A 19,567-nucleotide genomic window follows, 5' to 3' on the forward strand; every position below is an offset into this window, starting at 1 on the left:
CAGGATAAAATTGCCCGAACAAAACGAAATAAAGCAAAGACAGTTCAAAAGCAACGTGCAATCCATCACAGAGAAGCTATTCAGCGATTTCAAACTGAGATGAAGAACTATGAAGACGAAGTTGCACGAAGGCGGCTTGAAGATGAGGTGGCTAGAGATAATGCCATTGCTGATCAAAACCGTCGTCATGTAGAACAAATACGTAATCAAGCTCGAGAGGGAGTATCTTGCAATCTAGAACCTGATTTCATCAGGATGGCTGGCCATAACGTCTACACAACTCCACTTGAGAACATCCTCGCTATAGAAAATGCCCTGCCTACTCGAACAAATCCAAGTCTAGAGGATCAAAGGCTAGCAGTACTCTTGCAGTCCGCTGCTTTACAAATGAAAGGACACGGACTATCAATACAAAACCTCAAGTTCAGCGTGATCAACAGCCTCAGGGCAGTCGGGCTCAGCAGAACCAAGCTCAACAACTACAGTGGGGTAGTCGGCATATCATTGATCATGATGAAGCACAGAGCGATCGCGAAGGAGAAGCCGAATCGTCCTATAAAGATGGACCTGTCATCGATGGTTTTCCATGTTTCTCGAGAAGGCCAAGAGCTACTCCACTTCTGGCTAAATTCAAACCTTCCAACTACTCCAAATATGATGGAAAGATCGAGCTTGGGAATGGCTTCGCGTCTACTCTATGACTTGTCAATTAGCAGGAGGGAAAAATGATACTAAAGCTCTCTTTTTTCCAATGGCACTCGAACCTGTTCCGCTCCAATGGTTTAGCAAGCTTCGCAAAAGTTTAGTCGACACATGGGAGAATTTAAAAACATTGTTTGTGGAGAATTTTGTAGGAGTTCTCACCCGACCGAATACAAAGATAGAATTCAAAAATTGCAAATAGAAACAGGGTGAATCATTACGAGAATTTTATCGTTGCTTCTCTGAGATGAGAGCTACTGTTTCTGATGTTTTAGATTCTGATGTTATTGAGTTCTTCTCTGAGGGGATTCGGGAATGTTGGCAGTTTCAAGACGTCTGCAGAAATTTTTCAAGAAACATTGAGGATTTTTGAATCCATGTTCAGAATCTAATCAACTCTGAAGAACGTACCAAGGCTAGATTTTTCAACAAGCAAGATAACAGGGATAATCAGCAGAGTACTCAAGGGGGCAACAACATCGTCAAAATAACCAACAAAGGTACCCTCCAAGGAAGCAAACTGGTCAGACGTTCCTATGACTATGATCCCAAAGGTACCTTCCGCGATGATCTCAGGCGTTCCTATGACTATGATACCGAGGTAGTACAAATTGCAACCAAGGTGCAGCTTGACCTAGAAGTTCAGGAAATTGCCAGCACGACTCACAAGATGAAGCAAGATGTCTAGAAAGCCCTGCTAAGAAAATCCTCTCCTTATCAACAACTCCAGATGCGTCTACCAAGAAAATTATTCTAGATGATGCTGATACTTCCAAGATAGCTGGTACTAGCAGCCAACTCCCTTTTGAATAGGAATTTGCGCTCACCAAATTTCTTAGGGACAACAAGGACATCTTCGCATGGAAACCGGCTGATATGCCAGGTGTCCCAAGGGATTTGGCTAAGCACAAACTTGAGCTAAATGTGGGCTCTAAGCCAGTCAAGCAACGTCTTCGATGCTTTACACCAGACAAAAAAGAATCCATCAAGAAAGAAATTGCCAAGCTATTGGCAGCGTGGTTTATAAAAGAAATTCTCCATCCATAGTGGTTAACCAACCCAGTCTTGGTCAGAAAAAAGAACTCGGGTGAATGGCGAATGTGCGTGGACTATACATATCTCAATAAACATTGCCCCAAAGACCCATTTGGGCTCCCACGCATTGATCAGATCGTAGACTCTACTGCTGGATCAGCTTTACTCTTCTTCTTAGACTGCTACTCGGGGTATCATCAGATCGCTCTAAAGGAGGAAGATCAACCTCACACTGCCTTCATTACTCCTTTTGGGGCAAACTATTATACTACCATGACGTTTGGATTGAAGAACACAGGGGCTACGTACCAGCGGGCTACTCGAGCGTGTTTACATTAGCAATTGGTGACAATGTCGAGGCTTATGTCAATGATGTTATCGTCAAAACTAAAGAACCCTCTAATCTAATTGCTGATTTGGAGCAAACGTTCAATAACCTGCGGGCATTTCGATGGAGGTTAAATCTAACTAAATGTGTCTTCAGGAATTCCATCAGGACAATTACTCGGTTTTCTCGTCAGCAATCGTAGGATAGAAGCATCTCAAAAATAGATCAAAGCAATCATGACTATGGGTCCTCCACAGAAGCTAAAAGATGTCCAGAAGCTTACAAGATGTATGGCTGTCCTTAATAGATTCATATCATGGCTTGGAGAAAAAGGGCTTGCCTTTTTCAAGCTGTTCAAAGCATTAGGCAAGTTCGAGTGAACAGAGGAAGCCAATAGAACTTTTGAGAGTCTGAAGGAATATCTCACTAGCGCTCCCATATTGTCTCGCCCCATCAAAGATGAGCCGTTGTTACTTTAAATTGCCGCAACTACTCACATAGTCAGCACAGCCATGGTGGTCAAAAAATCCGAAGGACATGTCTACAAAGTACAATACCTAGTATATTAAATCAGCGATGTACTCTCAGAATCTAAAATCTATTACCCACAAGTCCAGAAGTTGCTCTATGCCTTACTAATCACTTCCCACAAACTTCACCATTATTTTGATGCACACGAGATCATGGTGATAACAGACTTCCTGCTTGAGGATATACTCCATAATCGTGATGCTACTGGTTATATTTCTAAATGGGCAGTGGAGCTGGGTGCATTAAACATCAGTTTTCATACTCGCAAAGCTATCAAGTCCCAAGCATTGGCTAATTTCGTGGTAGAGTGGACTGAAACTCAACAGACAGAACCAGTTGTTGATTTAGAACATTAGAAGATGTATTTCGATGGTTCTCTTAAACTGGGTGGAGCGGGCACTGGAGTCCTTTTCATATCTCTATCAGGCAAATAGCTAAAGTACGTCCTCCAAATCTTGTGGTCCACAACCAATAACGAGGCTGAATATGAGGCCCTGATCCATGGGCTACGTTTAGCTGCAACATTGGGCATCAAGTGACTACTCGTGTATGGGGACTCCTCTGTAGTGATTAATCAAGTAAACAAAGATTGGGACTACACCAAAGAAACAAGGGACGCCTATTGTGCCTGAAGTTCGCAAGCTAGAGAAGCACTTTAGGGTCTTGAATTCCATCATATAGTCAGAGATCTCAACGTTTGGGCAGATGTCCTAGCCAAGATGGGGTCTAATAGATCAATTGTACCAAAGGATGTTTTTGTTCAAGAGTTGACTAAATCCTCCATAGTTGAAGCACAAATTCACTCGGAGGATGCACCAATGCTTGATAAGCAAATCTTGGTTGTTAATGCTTTCTGGACCTAGGTGTTCATTGATTACATCAAAGATGATAAGCTACCCTCAGATAAGGTAGAAGCAGAACAAGTTCTTCGACGGAGTAAAAACTATGTTTTAGTCAGCGATAAGATATACCGCCTGAGCTGCTTCATCTGGAGTACTTCAAAAATGTGTTTCACACTGAGGAGGGCAGAGAGATTTTAGAGGAAGTTCACGCTGGTTGCTATAGGAACCATGCCGCATCAAGGACCCTGGTTGGGAAAATCTTCCGCTCTGGCTACTAGTGTCCATCAGCACTGAAGGATGCAGAGGACTTGGTCTGTCGTTGCAAGCCATGCTAATTTTTTGCAAGACAATCACATGTTCCCGCTCATAGCCTGTCGGCCACTCATTTTTGAGAGTCCATTAAATATCGTACTTGCGCCAGGATCACGGACAAGTACGCTAGATTTACAGAAATGGCACACAAAATAAATATAATAAATGATCCGAGCTTTATTGATATCTAAAATAGTAGTGTTTTACAATAGTAACCCTAAGGGCTAACTAGGGAATTACATGGTTAGCAAAAGACTACTGCTACGGGGCGGCATTTTATTACATCATGGTGGTCTCTAACGCGATGATACATTATGTAGCAATAACCTAAACCACAGGCAAACTTGAGCGTAGATGATAACCCTAGCTTCGATGTCGACATCATACGAATGGATCCTCATGTGACTTTTAGTCCTCGTTGTGAGCCTCCTCGTCGAAGTCTTGGTCTTCTCTAGAGCCAAAATATGTGAGTCAACAATAGGTGAGTACATACGTACTCAGCAAGCCCTAACCATAGGGTGGAAATAGAAGTGTTGCAGTGGTCATTTTTAAGAGGGTGCGTCCTAGCGGAGTACTACCATTTCCACTAGTCCCCGAGCTATTATTAAGATTTCCATTTCACAGTTTCCTTTCACATAAAAGGGTTAAGTCTAATCATAGCGTCATCTCCTAGCATCTGCCCATTCCAAGGATGTGGCTATTCGAATAGATTTAAGAAAACTCTGCAGAGGTGTACACAATTCCCCACATGATAGGCGTCGTACCTTTCATGATCAGCGGATCGAACGGAAACTAACGAGACCCCCTACTCGAATGTACGCGACCTTAGATGTCCATATAGTCCTACTAGGCTTTTTAGGGGTTCGAAAACAATATGGAAGATCACTTAGCATCCACACAAAACAACATGGAAGATCACTTAGCATCCACGCCAAATCATCCAACTACATAATCCATATCATGAGCTCGAACGCGGCCAAAACAATAATCGTGGGCTTGTACCTAGCCTTTCATATTGTAACTTGGCTCAGTACCTGACCAATCATAACATGGCTTGTACCTGGCCAATTAGATAACAACATGGCTCGTACTCGGCCATTCATATAATAACATGGGCTCGAACGTGACCAAAATAATCTAAGGGCTTAACGTGGAAGATCACCTAGCAACCACGCCAACCAGGCCACAGAAGATCACCTAGCATCCGTGCCTGCTCCTGATATTCCACTGCCTACACTGGCATCCTAGTACGAACTATATTTCTATCTAATGGGGTGTGAGATCAAGTCTACCCATATAGACATGTGGTTGTACATAAATATCTCACTAGGCGAAAGAGACTATGAACCGGTCCTTATGTGACCGAGGCGGGTATCTCCCCACTAGGATCCCTCTCCAGGCAATCTTGCCATGGTAATCTACCTCCACACAAATCACCATTCACACACACCCTGTTGGGTTTTAGGTTTACCGAGTTCAAGTTCCAACATTATTATCATGAGTTGTCACATTACTGGAGCTCATAAACAATGAGATAACCTTTTATCTTAAATCAAAATAAATCACATAAATTCTAAGCTCAAGATAGGATAATAATTTATTACTCAAGGTTATGCATAAGTTATAGTAAAAGCAAGATGGTAGAAGGGGAAACTCTAGGACTTTCCTTTGATGTTGTCTCCTTTCAGCAAGTCTACGTAGTCCGGGTCCTCATTCTCCTAGTAGTCACTATCGCCTAGTCGGGCGGAGCTACCGAGTAAGACTATAGATAAACATAAAATAAAAGAGGCAAAAGCAAACATAGAATAGTATGGTGGTACTAGGTGAATGCATAGAGCTAGATTTTAGATGAATTCTAGAAGTGGTTTCATGCGAAACTGGAGTTAGGATGTGATAGTTATGCATTTTTTAAGTTTATCCTATATTTAATTTACTAAGAATTATTTTATAGGATTTTTCTAGAACATGAAAATATGAACTAATTACATGAAAATATTCCTTATTTCATCTAGTTATTTTACAAATTTTCTGGGAATTGTTCTATTTAGAAAAGGGGTTTATAGCTTTCTCGGTACAACTACAGGGTGTACCTAGCAATTACCTAAGTGTACCCCATGTTGTGCGTGTGTGTGCTATGTGTGTGTGGCTGACTAGTGGGGTCGATGGTGTGGGTCGCTGACATGTGGGCCCATCGGTCCTGTTAAGAGGGACGGGGAAGAGGTGACGCCGTTTGGCTCGGTCCCACATGACAGAGAGGGATGGAGAGGACGGAGGTTGTGGGGTCGATGGCTCTGGTGTAGTGGCGGAGTAGGGGAGAGGCCGTGGGCTCACTAGAGCTTGGCATGTCGGCGACACGGTGCTCCCACGCTAGTGGGGAAAGGGCGGATGGAGCTCGGTAGGTCATCCTTGGCCCATTGGAGGTGACAAGGTGGATGAGGAGGGATCGTGGCGGTGGTGGTGGCTTGCCGAAGATACCCTGATGGCGTGGTGATGTGCGCGTGTGAGTACAAGGCCTAATGAGGCCATGTTTTCATGTGTGTGTAAGTGTGGGTGCTTGGCGAGTGTAGTGGTGCTGGTGCAGTACCTATCCGAGCCTCGCCGGTGGTGGTCACCGGCCGCGGTGGCCCGACGGAGGGTGGTGCACTGGCGGTAGGGTGACATAGAGGGGGAGAAAGGGAGCTAAGGGGTGCATAGGCTAGCGGAGGGGCTTAGGGTTCTCACCTGCTCACCAATTTGGCTAGAGACGCAGCAAGGAAGAAGGGGAAGAGGAGCGGCTCCAATGGCGCCCGGTGGCTCCGAATCAGGAAAGAAGGACTAGTTTGCTACCGAGGAGGGCAAAGGAGAAATGGAGGAGGAGAGGGCATGTTCTAGCTCCTAGCGGAGCTCAGAGTGTGGTGGGTGGTGCTCGAGCGCCCATGGCCGCGAGCCTATTTATAGGTCGGCCATGTTAGTTCACCGGCGGGGATATTTTCCCCTTGGTGCTAGATCTTTCTTCCATTCGTGCTCGTGCTCTAATCCTAAGGTGGTTCAGCCACAGTTGTCGTCCTATTTGTGCTGGTGTCCAGAGCTGAGAAGCTTGTTCATGGCGGGGTGGCCATGCAGGGAGCACCGCGTCGTGTGGCCGTGGTGTTGTGCCTTCTCACTAAGATATTTAGGGAGGAGAGGGGGAGAAACTGGGCCATGTGGCTCTGGTGGTGTTCAACATCTCCTGCATGAGCTTGGTGTGGTGGTTACGGTAGCTCACCGTCGTCAACGAGGTATTTGCGTCGACGGCGGGAGGGAGAGGACGATGATGATAGGTGGGCTCGACCTATCGGTGAGAGGGAGAGAGGGAGGGGGAGAGGGAGTGGGCCGATGCTACTAGGCTAGGCCACGATGTGTGGGAAGGAAGGGGGAAGGGGATGGGCTGCTGCGATCGCTTCGTGGGCCTGAGAGGGGAGGAGGGAGGAGAGAAAGAGCGCAAGTAGCTTCTCCATTTTCATCTTTTTCTTTTTCCCAGATTTCAAATATTAAGTTTTGATTGCATTTGAATCCAAATTTGAGAATGTATGCAGGTGTACCACCATATGTTCACAAGCAAGCAATCAGTCACACACATGGGATTTTTATATTTTATGTGTACTTCTAATTATTATTTCCTAAACAAGTTGGGTTTAAACATATTTATTAAAGTTTTAAAAAGTTCAAACTTTAGTGGTTTTTAAATTAGGTCAAAATTTTAGGGTGTTACAAACCTACCCCCTTAAAAAGAATCTCATCCTTGAGATTTGGACCTATCCTCGAATAGATATGGGAAATCCTTCTTGAGATCATCTTCTCTTTTCTAGGTGGTTTCTTCCTCACTGTGATTACTCCAATGTACCCGGCAGAACCTTGCTGCTGTCCTTCTGGTTTTTCGGGTGGCTACATCCAATATCTTGATCGGCCTTTCTTCGTATTGTAGGTCTGGTTGCAAATCTATAGTTTCTACTAGAGCTTGTTCTTCCGGTACCCTCAAATATTGCTTTAGTTGTGACATGTGAAACACGTCATGTACATCTGACATTTCTGATGGCAGGTCCAGATGATAAACTACTACTCCAATCTTTTCAATGATCTTGTATGGCCCAATATATCATGGTGCTAGTTTTCCTCTGACTTGAAATCTTCGAGTGCCCCTGATTGGTGATACTTTTAGATAGACAAAGTCTCCTGGTTGGAATTCTAATGTCCTTCAGTCGGGTGTCTACATAGCTCTTTTGCCTGCTTTATGCCGCTTTCAAGTTCTCTCTACCCTAGCTACTTGTTCTTCTGCATCCTTGATCATGTCTGGACCAAACAAACTTCTTTCTCCAACCTCGGACCACATTAATGGTGTTCGGCATTTTCTTCCATACAATGCTTCAAATGGTGCCATCTTTAAGCTTGCTTGGTAACTATTGTTGTAGGAGAACTCTGCAAATGATAAGCTCTTTTCCCAGTCTTTCCCATAGGTGAGCACACATGCACGCAAGCATGTCTTCCAAGATTTGGTTTACTCATTCCGTCTGTCCATCTGTTTGCGGATGGTAGGCTGAGCTATAATCTAGGCATGTTCCTAGGGCTTTATGTAAGCTCTTCCAAAATCAGTGATGTGAATTGTGTTCCCCTATCCGAAATGATTTGGCTTGGTACCCCATGTAACCGAAGTATGTTATCGATGTATAGTTGTGCCAACTTGTCGCCTTTGTAATCGATCCTTACTAGAATAAAACGTGCTACCTTTGTCAGTCAGTCCAATATAACCCATATTGAATCATGTCCATTTGGTGTTTTGGGCAGCCCTGCTATGAAGTCCATACTGATCTCGTCCCATTTCCACACTAAGATATGTAGGGGTCGGAGTAATCCTGCTAGTCATTGGTGTTTTGCCTTAACTCATCGGCAGGTATCACATCAGGGCGACGTATTCTGCGATATCTCCCTTCATTCCATTCCACCAATATTTTTGTTTGAGGTCCATGTACATTTTAGTCGATCCAAGGTGAATGGAGTAGGCAGAATGGTGTGCTTCATCCAATATTAGCCTTCGAAATTCCTTATCTTGGGGTACACATATCTGGTCTTCGTACCATAGCTTCCCTTGTTCATCCACCTTGAAACCCAAGATTTCCTTTTTACTACTATGTTCCTTGAGACATTGTATATCTCCATAGTTATCCTGGGCTTCCTTTATCCGATCTTCCAAGGTGGGATGGACATGTAGAACATTTAAGATGCCATGTGGTATGATCTGTAAGTTTAGTTGGCAAACTTCTTGCGCTAATTCTGGCCTTTGATTCAAAGTGGTCATGTAGTGGCAATAGGATTTCCTGCTTAGTGCGTCTGCAACTGCGTTTGCTTTTCCTAGATGGTATTGTACACTCAGATCATAATCCTTAATCAGTTCCAACCATCTCCTTTGTCATAGGTTCAAATCAGATTGGGTGAATATGTATTTCAAACTTTTGTGGTCCGTGAATATTTCGCATTTGTTTCCAATGAGATAGTGTCTCCATATTTTTAATGCAGTGCACTACCGCTGCTCGTTCCAAAACATGGGCTTGGTAATTTTCTTCGTGCTTCTTTAGTTGTCGGGAGGCAGTAGGCGACCACTTTACCATCTTGCATTAAAACACACCCTAAACCTTGTCGGGAAGCATCGCAATACACTATAAAGCTTTGGTATATGTCCAGGTAGTGTGAGTATCGAAGCAGTGGTTAGTCTTGTTTTCAATTCCTAGAAGCTCTTCTCACATGCTTCTGTCCACTTGAATTCCTTTCCTTTCTGTGTCAGGGCAGTCATGGGTCTTGCAAAGCTTTGAAAATCCTTCAATGAATCTTCTATAGTACCCTGCTAGTCCGAGGAAACTACGAATCTCCTGTTACGTTCATAGGTTGCTTCCACTCAGATACGGCTTTAACCTTCTCTGGGTCTACTTTTACTCCATCCGCGGTGATGATGTGCCCTAGAAAAGCGACTTCTTTTAGCCAAAAATCACACTTGCTAAATTTTATGTATAGCTCATGTGCCCATAACTTGTTCAATATCACTCTTAGATGTTGTTCATGTTCCTCAGCACTCTTAGAATATATGAGAATGTCATCAATAAATAGACATGTGGTTGTACGTAAATATCTCACTAGGTGAAAGAGACTATGAACCGATCCTTATGTGACCGAGGCGGGTATCTCCCCATAGGATCCCTCTCCTAGGCGATCCTGCCATGGTAATCTACCTCCACATAGATCACCATTCACTCACCCCCTGTTGGGTTTTAGGTTTACCGAGTTCAAGTTCCAACATTATTATCATGAGTTGTCACATTACGGAGCTCATAAACAATGAGATAACCTTTTATCTTAAATCAACATAAATCACATAAATTCCAAGCTCAAGACAGGATAATAATTTATTACTCAAGGTTATGCATAAGTTGTAGTTAAAGCAAGATGGTAGAAGGGGGAAAGCTAGGACTTGCCTTCAGTTGTTGTCTCCTTCCAGCATGTCTACGTAGTCCGGGTCCTCGTTCTCCTGGTAGTCACTGTCGCCTGCCGGGCGGAGCTATCGAGTAATACTACAGCTAAACATAAAATAAAAGAGGCAAAAGCAAACATAGAATAGTATGGTGGTACTGGGTGAATGCATAGAGCTAGATTTAGGTAGATTCTAGAAGTGGTTTCATACAAAACGGAGTTAGGATGCGATAGTTATGCATTTTTGAAGTTTATCCTATATTTAATTTACTAAGCATTATTTTATATGATTTTTCTAGCACATGAAAATATGAACTAATTACATGAAAATATTACTTATTTCATCTAGTTATTTTATAAATTTTCTGGGAATTTTTCAAAGTCTGGAAATGGGGTTTATAGCTTTCTGGGTACAACTGCAGGGTGTACCTAGCAATTACCTAATTGTACCTCGTGCTATGTGTATGTGTGTTATGCAGGTGTGGCTGACTGGTCGGGTCGGCAGTGTGGGTCGCTGACATGTGGGCCCATCGGTCCTATTAGGAGGGACGGGGAAGGGGTGACGCCGTTTGGCTCGGTCCCACATGATAGAGAGGGAGGGAGGACGGAGGGGAAGCGGAGGGCGGACGTCATCGGGCGATGGCTCCGGTGCAGTGGCAGAGCAGGGGAGAGGCCACAAGCTTGCTGGAGCTTGGCACGCCGGCGACACAGTGCTCCCACGCTAGTTGGGAAAGGGTGGACGGGGCTTGGGAGGTCGTCCTGTGCATGTTGGAGGTGACATGGTGACGGGGAGGGATCATGGTGGTGGTGGTAGCTTGCCGGTGATATCCCGGTGGCGTGGTGATGTGCGTGTGTAAGTACAAGGCCTAACAAAGCCACATTTTTGTGCGCGTGTAAGTGTGGGTGCTTGGCTAGTATAGTGGTGCTGGTGCAGTACCTATCCGTGCCTTGCCGGTGGTGGTCACCGGCCGCGGCGGCCTGGCGAAGGGTCGTGCACGGTGGTAGGGTGACATAGAGGGGGAGAAAGGGATCTAAGGGGTGCATAGGCTAGCAGAGGCGCTCAGGATGCTCACCTGCTCACCAATTTGGCTCAAGACATAGTAAGGAAGAAGGGGAAGAGAAGCGGCACCAATGGCGCCCAGCGGCTCTGGATTAAGAAGGCCTAGCTTGCTACCGAGGAGGGGAAAGGAGAAATGGAGGGAGAGAGGGCATGTTCTAGCTCCTAGCGAAGCTTGGACTGCGGTGGGTGGTGCTCGAGCGCCCATGGCAGAGCCTATTTATAGGCCGACCATGTCGGTTCGCTGGCAGGGATATTTTCCCCCGCCGCTAGATCTTTCTTCCATTCGTGCTTGTGCACTAATCCTAAGGCAGGTCGCCACAGTCGTCGTCCTGTTCGTGCTGGTGCCTAGAGGTGAGAAGCTTGTTCATGGTGGGGTGGCCGTGCGGGGAGCGGCGTGCCGCATGGCCGTGGTGCTGTGCCTTCTCGCCGAGATATTTGGGGAGGAGACGGGAGAAGCAGGGCCACGTGGTTCTGGTGGTGTTCAATATCTCCTCCATGTGCTCGGTGAGGTGGTTACAGTGGCTCGCCATCGTCGATGCTTGTGTTTGCATCGACGGCGGGAGGGAGAGGACGATGATGATAGGTGGGCTCCACCTGTTGGCGAGAGGGAGAGAGGGAGGGGGAGATGGAGTGGGTCGACCTGTTGGGTTGGGCCATGATGTGCAGCAAGGAAGGGGGAAGGGGATGGGCTGTTGTTGTTGCTTCGTGGGCCGAGAGGGGAGGAGGGAGGAGAGAAAGAGCCCAAGTAGCTTCTCCATTTTCCTAATTCTTTTTCTTTTTCCCAGATTTCAAATATTAAGTTTTGATTGCATTTGAATTCAAATTTGAGAATGTATGCAGGTGTACCACCACATGTTCATAGGCAAGCAATCATTCACACACATGGGATTTTTATATTTAATGTGTACTTCTAATTATTAGTTCCTAAACAAGTTGGGTTTAAACATATTTTAGTAAAGTTATAAAAAGTTCAAAATTTTAGTGGTTTTTAAACAAGTTGGGTCAAACATATTTAATGTATACCACCATCTTGGCCCTTCTCATGCTAGGGGCTAGACATGGTTGGACCACTTGCGAGAGCACTAGGAGGCTTCGAGTACATCTATGTCGCTATTGACAAGTTCACTAAATGGATTGAATACCAAACATTGATGCAAAGGATGGACTTATAAAAGAATGCGAAGCACCAGAGTCGAACAGTACAACTGCGGGATGATTGTTAACTAGAAACTTACCAGTAGTGACAACCTCGCCAGCAGGGATCTCTTCTATAGTGGTGAAGTGAGCATGCCCCCAACGCAAGTTGCTCTGAAAAGCATTCTTCGGAGGAAGAGGGTAACTTTTGGCACAATGATCAGTCTTGTTGCAGTTCTAGCATGGTCTGTTGGCTGGTGGAGCATTGGAACTGCCCTACTTAGAAGTATTCTTGGGGAGAGCAATAGTATAGCCCTTGCGAAAGCTAGTTTTTGCCTGATTCTTCTTTTGTGGAGGATGATACCTGATGTTTGCAGCCGATGGACGATACTAAGTTTTGGCCACCATAGGAGCCTTAGACTGAGAAGCCCCTGCCTCATAATTCCTTTTGCAACTCTTGGAAGCATCATAAATAGCATCATTGTTCTCTTGGGTTAAAGCGTCACTAATAAACTCATTGAAAGTGGTACACTTGCTGTTGCCCATAGACTTCATCAGCTTAGGGGAAGTCCCCTCTTGAAACTAGCAATCTTCTTGGCATCTATGTCCACAAATTCTGGAGCATACCTCGCTAGGTTGTTAAAAGCCTAGAGGTACTCATTCAAACTCTTGTTACCTTGAGTCAGCTTCATGAACTCTGTATGCTTAATTGCCATAAGGCCAGGAGGAATATAATGCCCCCTGAAAGCTTGCTTGAACTGATCCCATACCACTTCAACATTTGCAGGGAAGGTGGTCCGGTGATGACTCCACCAAATGCCTGCGGGTCCATGCAACTGATGCCCAGCATATGATGCCTTCATACCTTCAGTTATCCTGAGCAGTTGAAACTTTTGCTCTGTGGTGTTTAGCCACTCATCAGCTTGAAGCGGTTCTTCTGCCTCTCTAAAGATAGGAGGTTTTGTATCCATGAAATCCTTGAAAGTACTATACTGATTTGGCTTCGGTCCTTGATGGACATGACGCTCATCATGATTTGCCAATTGGCGCATAGCCTCAGCTAACATGCGCTGGCTTTCCACCACCATCTGCATAAGTTCAGCTGGTGTAGGCGGTGGTGGAGGGAGTTGCGGGTGTTCCTCATCTCCATTGCCATGACCCCAACGAAGATTGTAAGACATCTACAAAATGCATAGCCAGTGAGCATTGATGATGTGGAAATTTGTGGATGAATTACGTAATTATGCCAAACTGATTTCATTGGAGAGAATAAATTTCATACAACAAACAGAGGCACAATACTTTATCACAATAACCCAACAACATCAATCGCATCACTTGGCGCAATAATGCGATGTACTTAACAAAAGGCAATTTCGTCGACACAAGGACAGAATTAAGGAAAGGTTCACATAACATGGAGCACAACATGTCTGATAGGTTATATCTAAACCATCGAGGTTCCAACCTTACATCAAAGATAACATAGGGTTCGATATTACACCCCAAAGATCAGCTTACCACCAAGCTACATGTCCATGCATGAGAGTCATCAAAAGACTGGTTCTAGCATATTAGCTAAGTGCTAAGCTACACTACGCATCATCCTCTGAGTTAGCATCAAAGATGGCCTCTCCATCCTCGTCGCTAACGGGCTTGAACTCCTCATCCTCATCTTCTTCTACCTCAACAGGTGCAGGAACTCTAGGACCATCAACTTCCATCCCATCATCTTCAGCTACAATCACCTGAGGACCAAGATCTAGATAAACTGGTGGAGGGTGAGGAATTGGGTTCCTCTCATTATTGAGGTGATGAATCTCCACTAGACCTTCCTCATTTAGGTAATTCTGCATTTCCATGACATGGATGTGATCTTGAATCCGAGCTTGACGCCTTGCTTCTGCCAACTCTAGGGCTGCATCCTGGTATCGAGTAACATGATCCAACTCTTGTACTGCCTCATCTTGCTCTATGGTGAGGTTCATAAGCTGATCATGAAGCGCATCCCTCTCACGGGCTACTTGCCCCCACTGCTGCAGGTAGTAATTGGCAATTTCCTTGCTTTCTTCAAACTCTTGTCGAGTCATAGCTAGCGCTCTAGCTGACTTGCGGGCGAGCTTCTTGTACTTGTGCTGAGCGGCTTTTGCCCTCTGAGCCTCATCTATCACCCTTGAAAGCGTATACTAACAATCATGGTTCACCTTCAGCACTGCCATCATGGCACTCATGGCCATGATATCACTTTGCGCTTGCTCGTTGCGGCCACGAACTAGAGCACCATGAGCATTTTGACCAACATCTTGGGCCCATTCTGTGGCTAGAGCAATGCGGGGAATGGATGCTGCCAGTCCACCACCCAGCTCATCCCTAAAGTTCTGAGCAATCTCCATGATCACGTCCAAAGCAGTAACTTGTGCGGCTTCCCACTAGCTGCGCCCATCAGACTCTGCATGCCAACCACGCCATAGTGGATTGGTGGGATGCGGTGGCACCACAAGCACAACCTCATACCAAGGCATGTCTCCTAATGGCTCACTCTGTGTCCAAGTATAGCGAGGTGCCTCAGTGTAGCCAATAGAGCTTAGCATTCTCCAGAGCAGGGTTGGTGTGCCAAAATGCTCTAGAAAAGTACCACTGCAAAGAGGGAGCGCAGGTGCTGCCATCTGTAGCAAAAAGGATGCAACTTCTTATAAGAGGGTTATTTTTGAGAGGCGAAAAATTTAATAATTAGGATAAGCAGTTTATAAAGGAGGGAGTAATGCAAGAATGTAATATATGATTGAACATGATGCATGCACGATCCATACGTCCTCACAAACCTAAGAAAATTTAAGTTCTAGCAGAATATATGGTGGCATACACACGTTCTCTCGAATGGCGATAACTAGTCGATCTACAATAGTGCGTTGTTAGGGTACCTGCATAAAATTTCATTGCAGCCCTAAACCCCAAATAAAACACATCATTAAAGTAGTAAACTAAGATACTCTCCATATACATATCCCCAGATATATATACTTTGGCATCCAAGGCTACCCAACAGATATACCCACAATTAAGCACCTTCATATATACATGTGTATAACATGTAAATATTCTAGTAACCAAAGCTAACTCTCCCCTAGACCGACGGTTGGATGGTCATGCTCTCACAACTCACACATACCTAAGCGTAGAGGTATTTGATTCATACATTACCACCCAAGCGGATGGCATCTATACTATAGCACGCCGTATGGAGGACAAAATAAAACAAGTAATTCCCCAAAGTTAGTACTTAAATAAGCCACCTAAGAGTCCTTAATCGGGCATAAGGGATATGACCACTGGCATACTTAGTTTAAAGTTCAAATTTTCCACAAAAGCCTTTGTTTTAAATACACAAATGATATGTTTTGTGTTGAACCTTGCTCCGATGCCAGCTGTGACAGAACCGACCAAATTATAAGAACGTAAGTACAAAAACAATCACCGGAGTGATCAAATTCCTATACTTATGCACCCATAACCCCGGTAGTCCGTGAAATCTCAAAGGATTTCAAACAACTTACAACAAACCAAGATCGTACATGATTTAACACAACATATCATCTTTTACAACATTTCACATATAGCTTAAAGCTTACATCATCGGAGTTTAAGGTAAAATATTACAAACCAAGTTCAAGTAGCGGAAGCAACATATTTTTAAGACATAACTTCAGTAATTCAAATACATTGCCAATTCATAGTCATGTCCCACAAAAGCATATCAGATGAGAACTTCTAGTAGAGACCATTCCCCATGGTCTAGTCTTCATCCCCGGCAGGGAGAAGGCAATACTTGCAGCAACCGTGATAGAAAAGGTCATCTGCAACAGGTGAGAAATAAACCATGAGTACGGGAATGTACTCAGCTAGACTTACCCATCGTAAACTAGAAATAACATAACACCAAGGGGTGTGCAAGACTGCTATATAGTGGAGCTTGCTTAACAACATTTTGCATAAAAGCTTTGTACAGATAAGCACCCATTTATTACTTAAGCATCAAGTTAATAACCATTAACATGTCATCTAGATTAGCACCTGTTCTATAGCAATCACTTGATTAAGAGCAAACAATATTAACCATAGCAGGTATAATAAGGCTGTCATCATCATCATCTTTCTTGAACCATTAATTCATTTAGTGAATCTACAATGGAGATAGACCCGTCAAGTTCTCACTAACCGGGAGAGACGGTGACTTGAATCGAATTACAACTCTGCTGAGGGGGTATTCCTAACACTCACCCGGCAAACCCCGCTAAAGGCAGCCGTAGATCACCTTTGGTACAACTCAGGAATCATAGGCCCGATCAGCGTCACATTCTTAGGGATATCATGCCACTAGGATGATCAGGACCTCGAGGTACCTGCCCTTGGACACTAGCAATTTGCAATGACTCCCCTCCGAGGCGCACTTGAACAAACCGACTTCCGGCCTGAGCCGAGCTACTCAGCTTCACGGTCAGACACCCGGGTCTGGCCAACGAAGTGAAAGGCACGCGTTCAACATGAACAAGGAAAGGCTCCAAGCATCGGTCCTTAATCGACACAGACGGAATCACTATAAGCATAACCATCCTACAAGCCTCCGTCCGGTCTCCATTTCAATTAACCAGGTTTTGTTCTACGATAGCAAATATAGCCAACTGTGCCATATATAAATGTCCCTAAAGCTCATAGGTGACAGGAGATCACCTGACTTCTACCGTTTAAAGTAGGACTAAGCAATCTACTCGATCCAAACCTACATAGGCTTAAGGTATATTTTCTAGACAAGGATTAGATATAAATGCAGCAAGTGTTTTCAATCAACACCTATAACTTAATGCATCAAAATACATAACACATATATACTCAATTGCTTTCAAAAACTAGGTGGCTTATAATGCCCCGGGGCTTGCCTTTCACGAAGTTGCAAGGCGTGTGATCTGGACAACCAACCACGTCTCCTTCTGGTGCTTCTTCTAGGGCCTGCACTTCCTGCTCCGGTGGCTGCTCCTTCGGGCTTGGCTTGAATTCCAGAACAGTTATTCCCTTCGAAAAACCTATTGCATGACGATGCACGAGATAAATATCATGGATGCATAGAAGATGGCATGGTATGATGACATGATGATCACGCATGAGGAACAATGATTAGCATAACATCACAATGAATTAATATTAATCGAGCTCTATTCAAATCACTTTACTGAGTAAGTACATATCTCTTCTCTAGAGAGCAAGAACACACTTAGGCATATATCAGGTTTTCAGGCATACAAGTAGCAGTCAAGTAATTTACTCATAACTGGAGATTTATAAATCCAATTGATTTGAAACAAGAAAATTTGGAAAGCTTATGAAATTGTCTATATTTCACTTTAGACACCTCAGCATGATTCCTAAGTTTAGCAGGTCGACTTTATATAAACACAGAATCAGGTCTATCAAGACAGAGAGCAAGCAAACTGTGACCCAACATTGAACTACTGTAACTCCTAAACTACTTGTCCAAATGCCACCAAATTTTAACAGGAGCTAGATACATGAATTATATACAACTTTTGTATTCACAACTGTTCTAGAAAACCAAATTATCATGATGAACTTTGCAAAGTTCTCAGAACTATCCAGAAAAGCATAATGCAAGAAAATAATTATTAACTGATGTTGCAAACATATAAATGGACAAAACCAACTTTACTAACTCATCACACATCTCAAAATAACATCAGAAAATAAGGTGTTCACCACCAATTCATTTCTTTTAATACCTTGGTTAATTTATTTAGTTATTTAAATGGAATAATAGACCTATATGAAAACTACACCATTTAGTCTACAACAATTACAGTGGTTACTACATGCTCCAAGTAGGCTACTGTGAAAATTTCACCAAAAGTTACCAAAAGAAATATCCTACACAAAAATAACAAGGCAGAAAGGCTGATTTTTGAATAAATAGGAAATCCTATTGAAAAGTGTCAAACAACAGATTTCATATTTTTCTTAGCATCCTTAAGGCACCAGAATAGCCTCCAATAAATTTCATGAGCATTGGGTTCACATATTAATTATCAAAATTTACCAAAGTATCACCTAATTATAAAAGGGAAAATCATAACTCACAAACTACTCATGCACAGGCTCTCAAACTTTTACCAGAGCTTCTTTACATCAAGACAAGCATGCCAAAAACATTTTACAGCATTTGCATCACTAGAACTCCAGATATGAAATTAACAATTTTACAAGCATACAAAAGCATATTTAAAAGGGCAATTTAATGCTCCTAGAAAATTTACCACAAGTGCTTAGATTATATTTTTTCTAAATACTACACATCACCAAGATCCTAACAAAATTAGAGCCACCCAATTTGGATCTACCAAACTCTAGATATGAATTTTGCAAAAACATAGCAAAATCTGTATTTAAATCAAACCATAAATACTATTGAGCCATTGACAGGTGGGACCCGCAGGGTCAATGGCCCCACCGTCCAGAGGAGCGGCTATTGACCCGTTCTTGCTCGTCGGTGGTGATGTCTCCAGCGAGGGGGATGGCACCAGCGTGCTCTATGCATCTAGGCGTGTCGATAGAGGTGGGTGATGGGAGGGCGGAGCCACCGGAGGTAGCTCGCCGACGTTCATGGCGGCACAGCGGAGGAGCCCGGCGGTGCGCCGGCCATCTCCGGTCAATAGAGGTTTAGCTAGGCCTGACTCTAGCATTAGGGTGCCACAAGGAACAAGAAGGAAGACAGCGGAGGTGACGAGGTACTCTAGGTGGGGCTGGCCACGGAGCACCCAACTCGGCGAGGTTGCGGCGCCGTGGAAATGCCGAATGCAGCCTCACCTAAGGTCGATTGGCTGCGCGGAGATGACGATGAGCTAGAGGAACTCGCAGCAGTACTGTGGGAGTGACGGAGCGAGCCAAGGTGTGGTGGTGAGCACATGGGAGCTCATCGGAGCTCAGCGCGGCAATGGCGCTCCGCCATGGGAAGAAGGAAATGTGGCCTCTATCTTGACTCTCTGGCTCAATGGTAAGGTCAACGAGCTACAGGAGGTGATGGTGGAGTTGTGGGCTAGCTGGAGTGACCAACGACACAATGGTGAGGGTGCATGGGCTCGACAG

The 19,567-nt window shown here is 44.3% G+C and overlaps 1 protein-coding gene across 1 annotated transcript; it reads right to left on the reverse strand.

Annotated features, from left to right (window-relative positions):
* Positions 1-13,065: 13,065 nt before the first annotated feature.
* Positions 13,066-13,506, reverse strand: LOC136465889 (uncharacterized). The gene has a single exon (XM_066464451.1). It carries the CDS (start codon positions 13,504-13,506, stop codon positions 13,066-13,068), a length of 441 nt encoding a protein of 146 aa, XP_066320548.1.
* Positions 13,507-19,567: the final 6,061 nt, after the last annotated feature.

Source organism: Miscanthus floridulus, chromosome 7, assembly GCF_019320115.1.
Source record: "Miscanthus floridulus cultivar M001 chromosome 7, ASM1932011v1, whole genome shotgun sequence".
NCBI lineage: Eukaryota > Viridiplantae > Streptophyta > Magnoliopsida > Poales > Poaceae > Miscanthus > Miscanthus floridulus.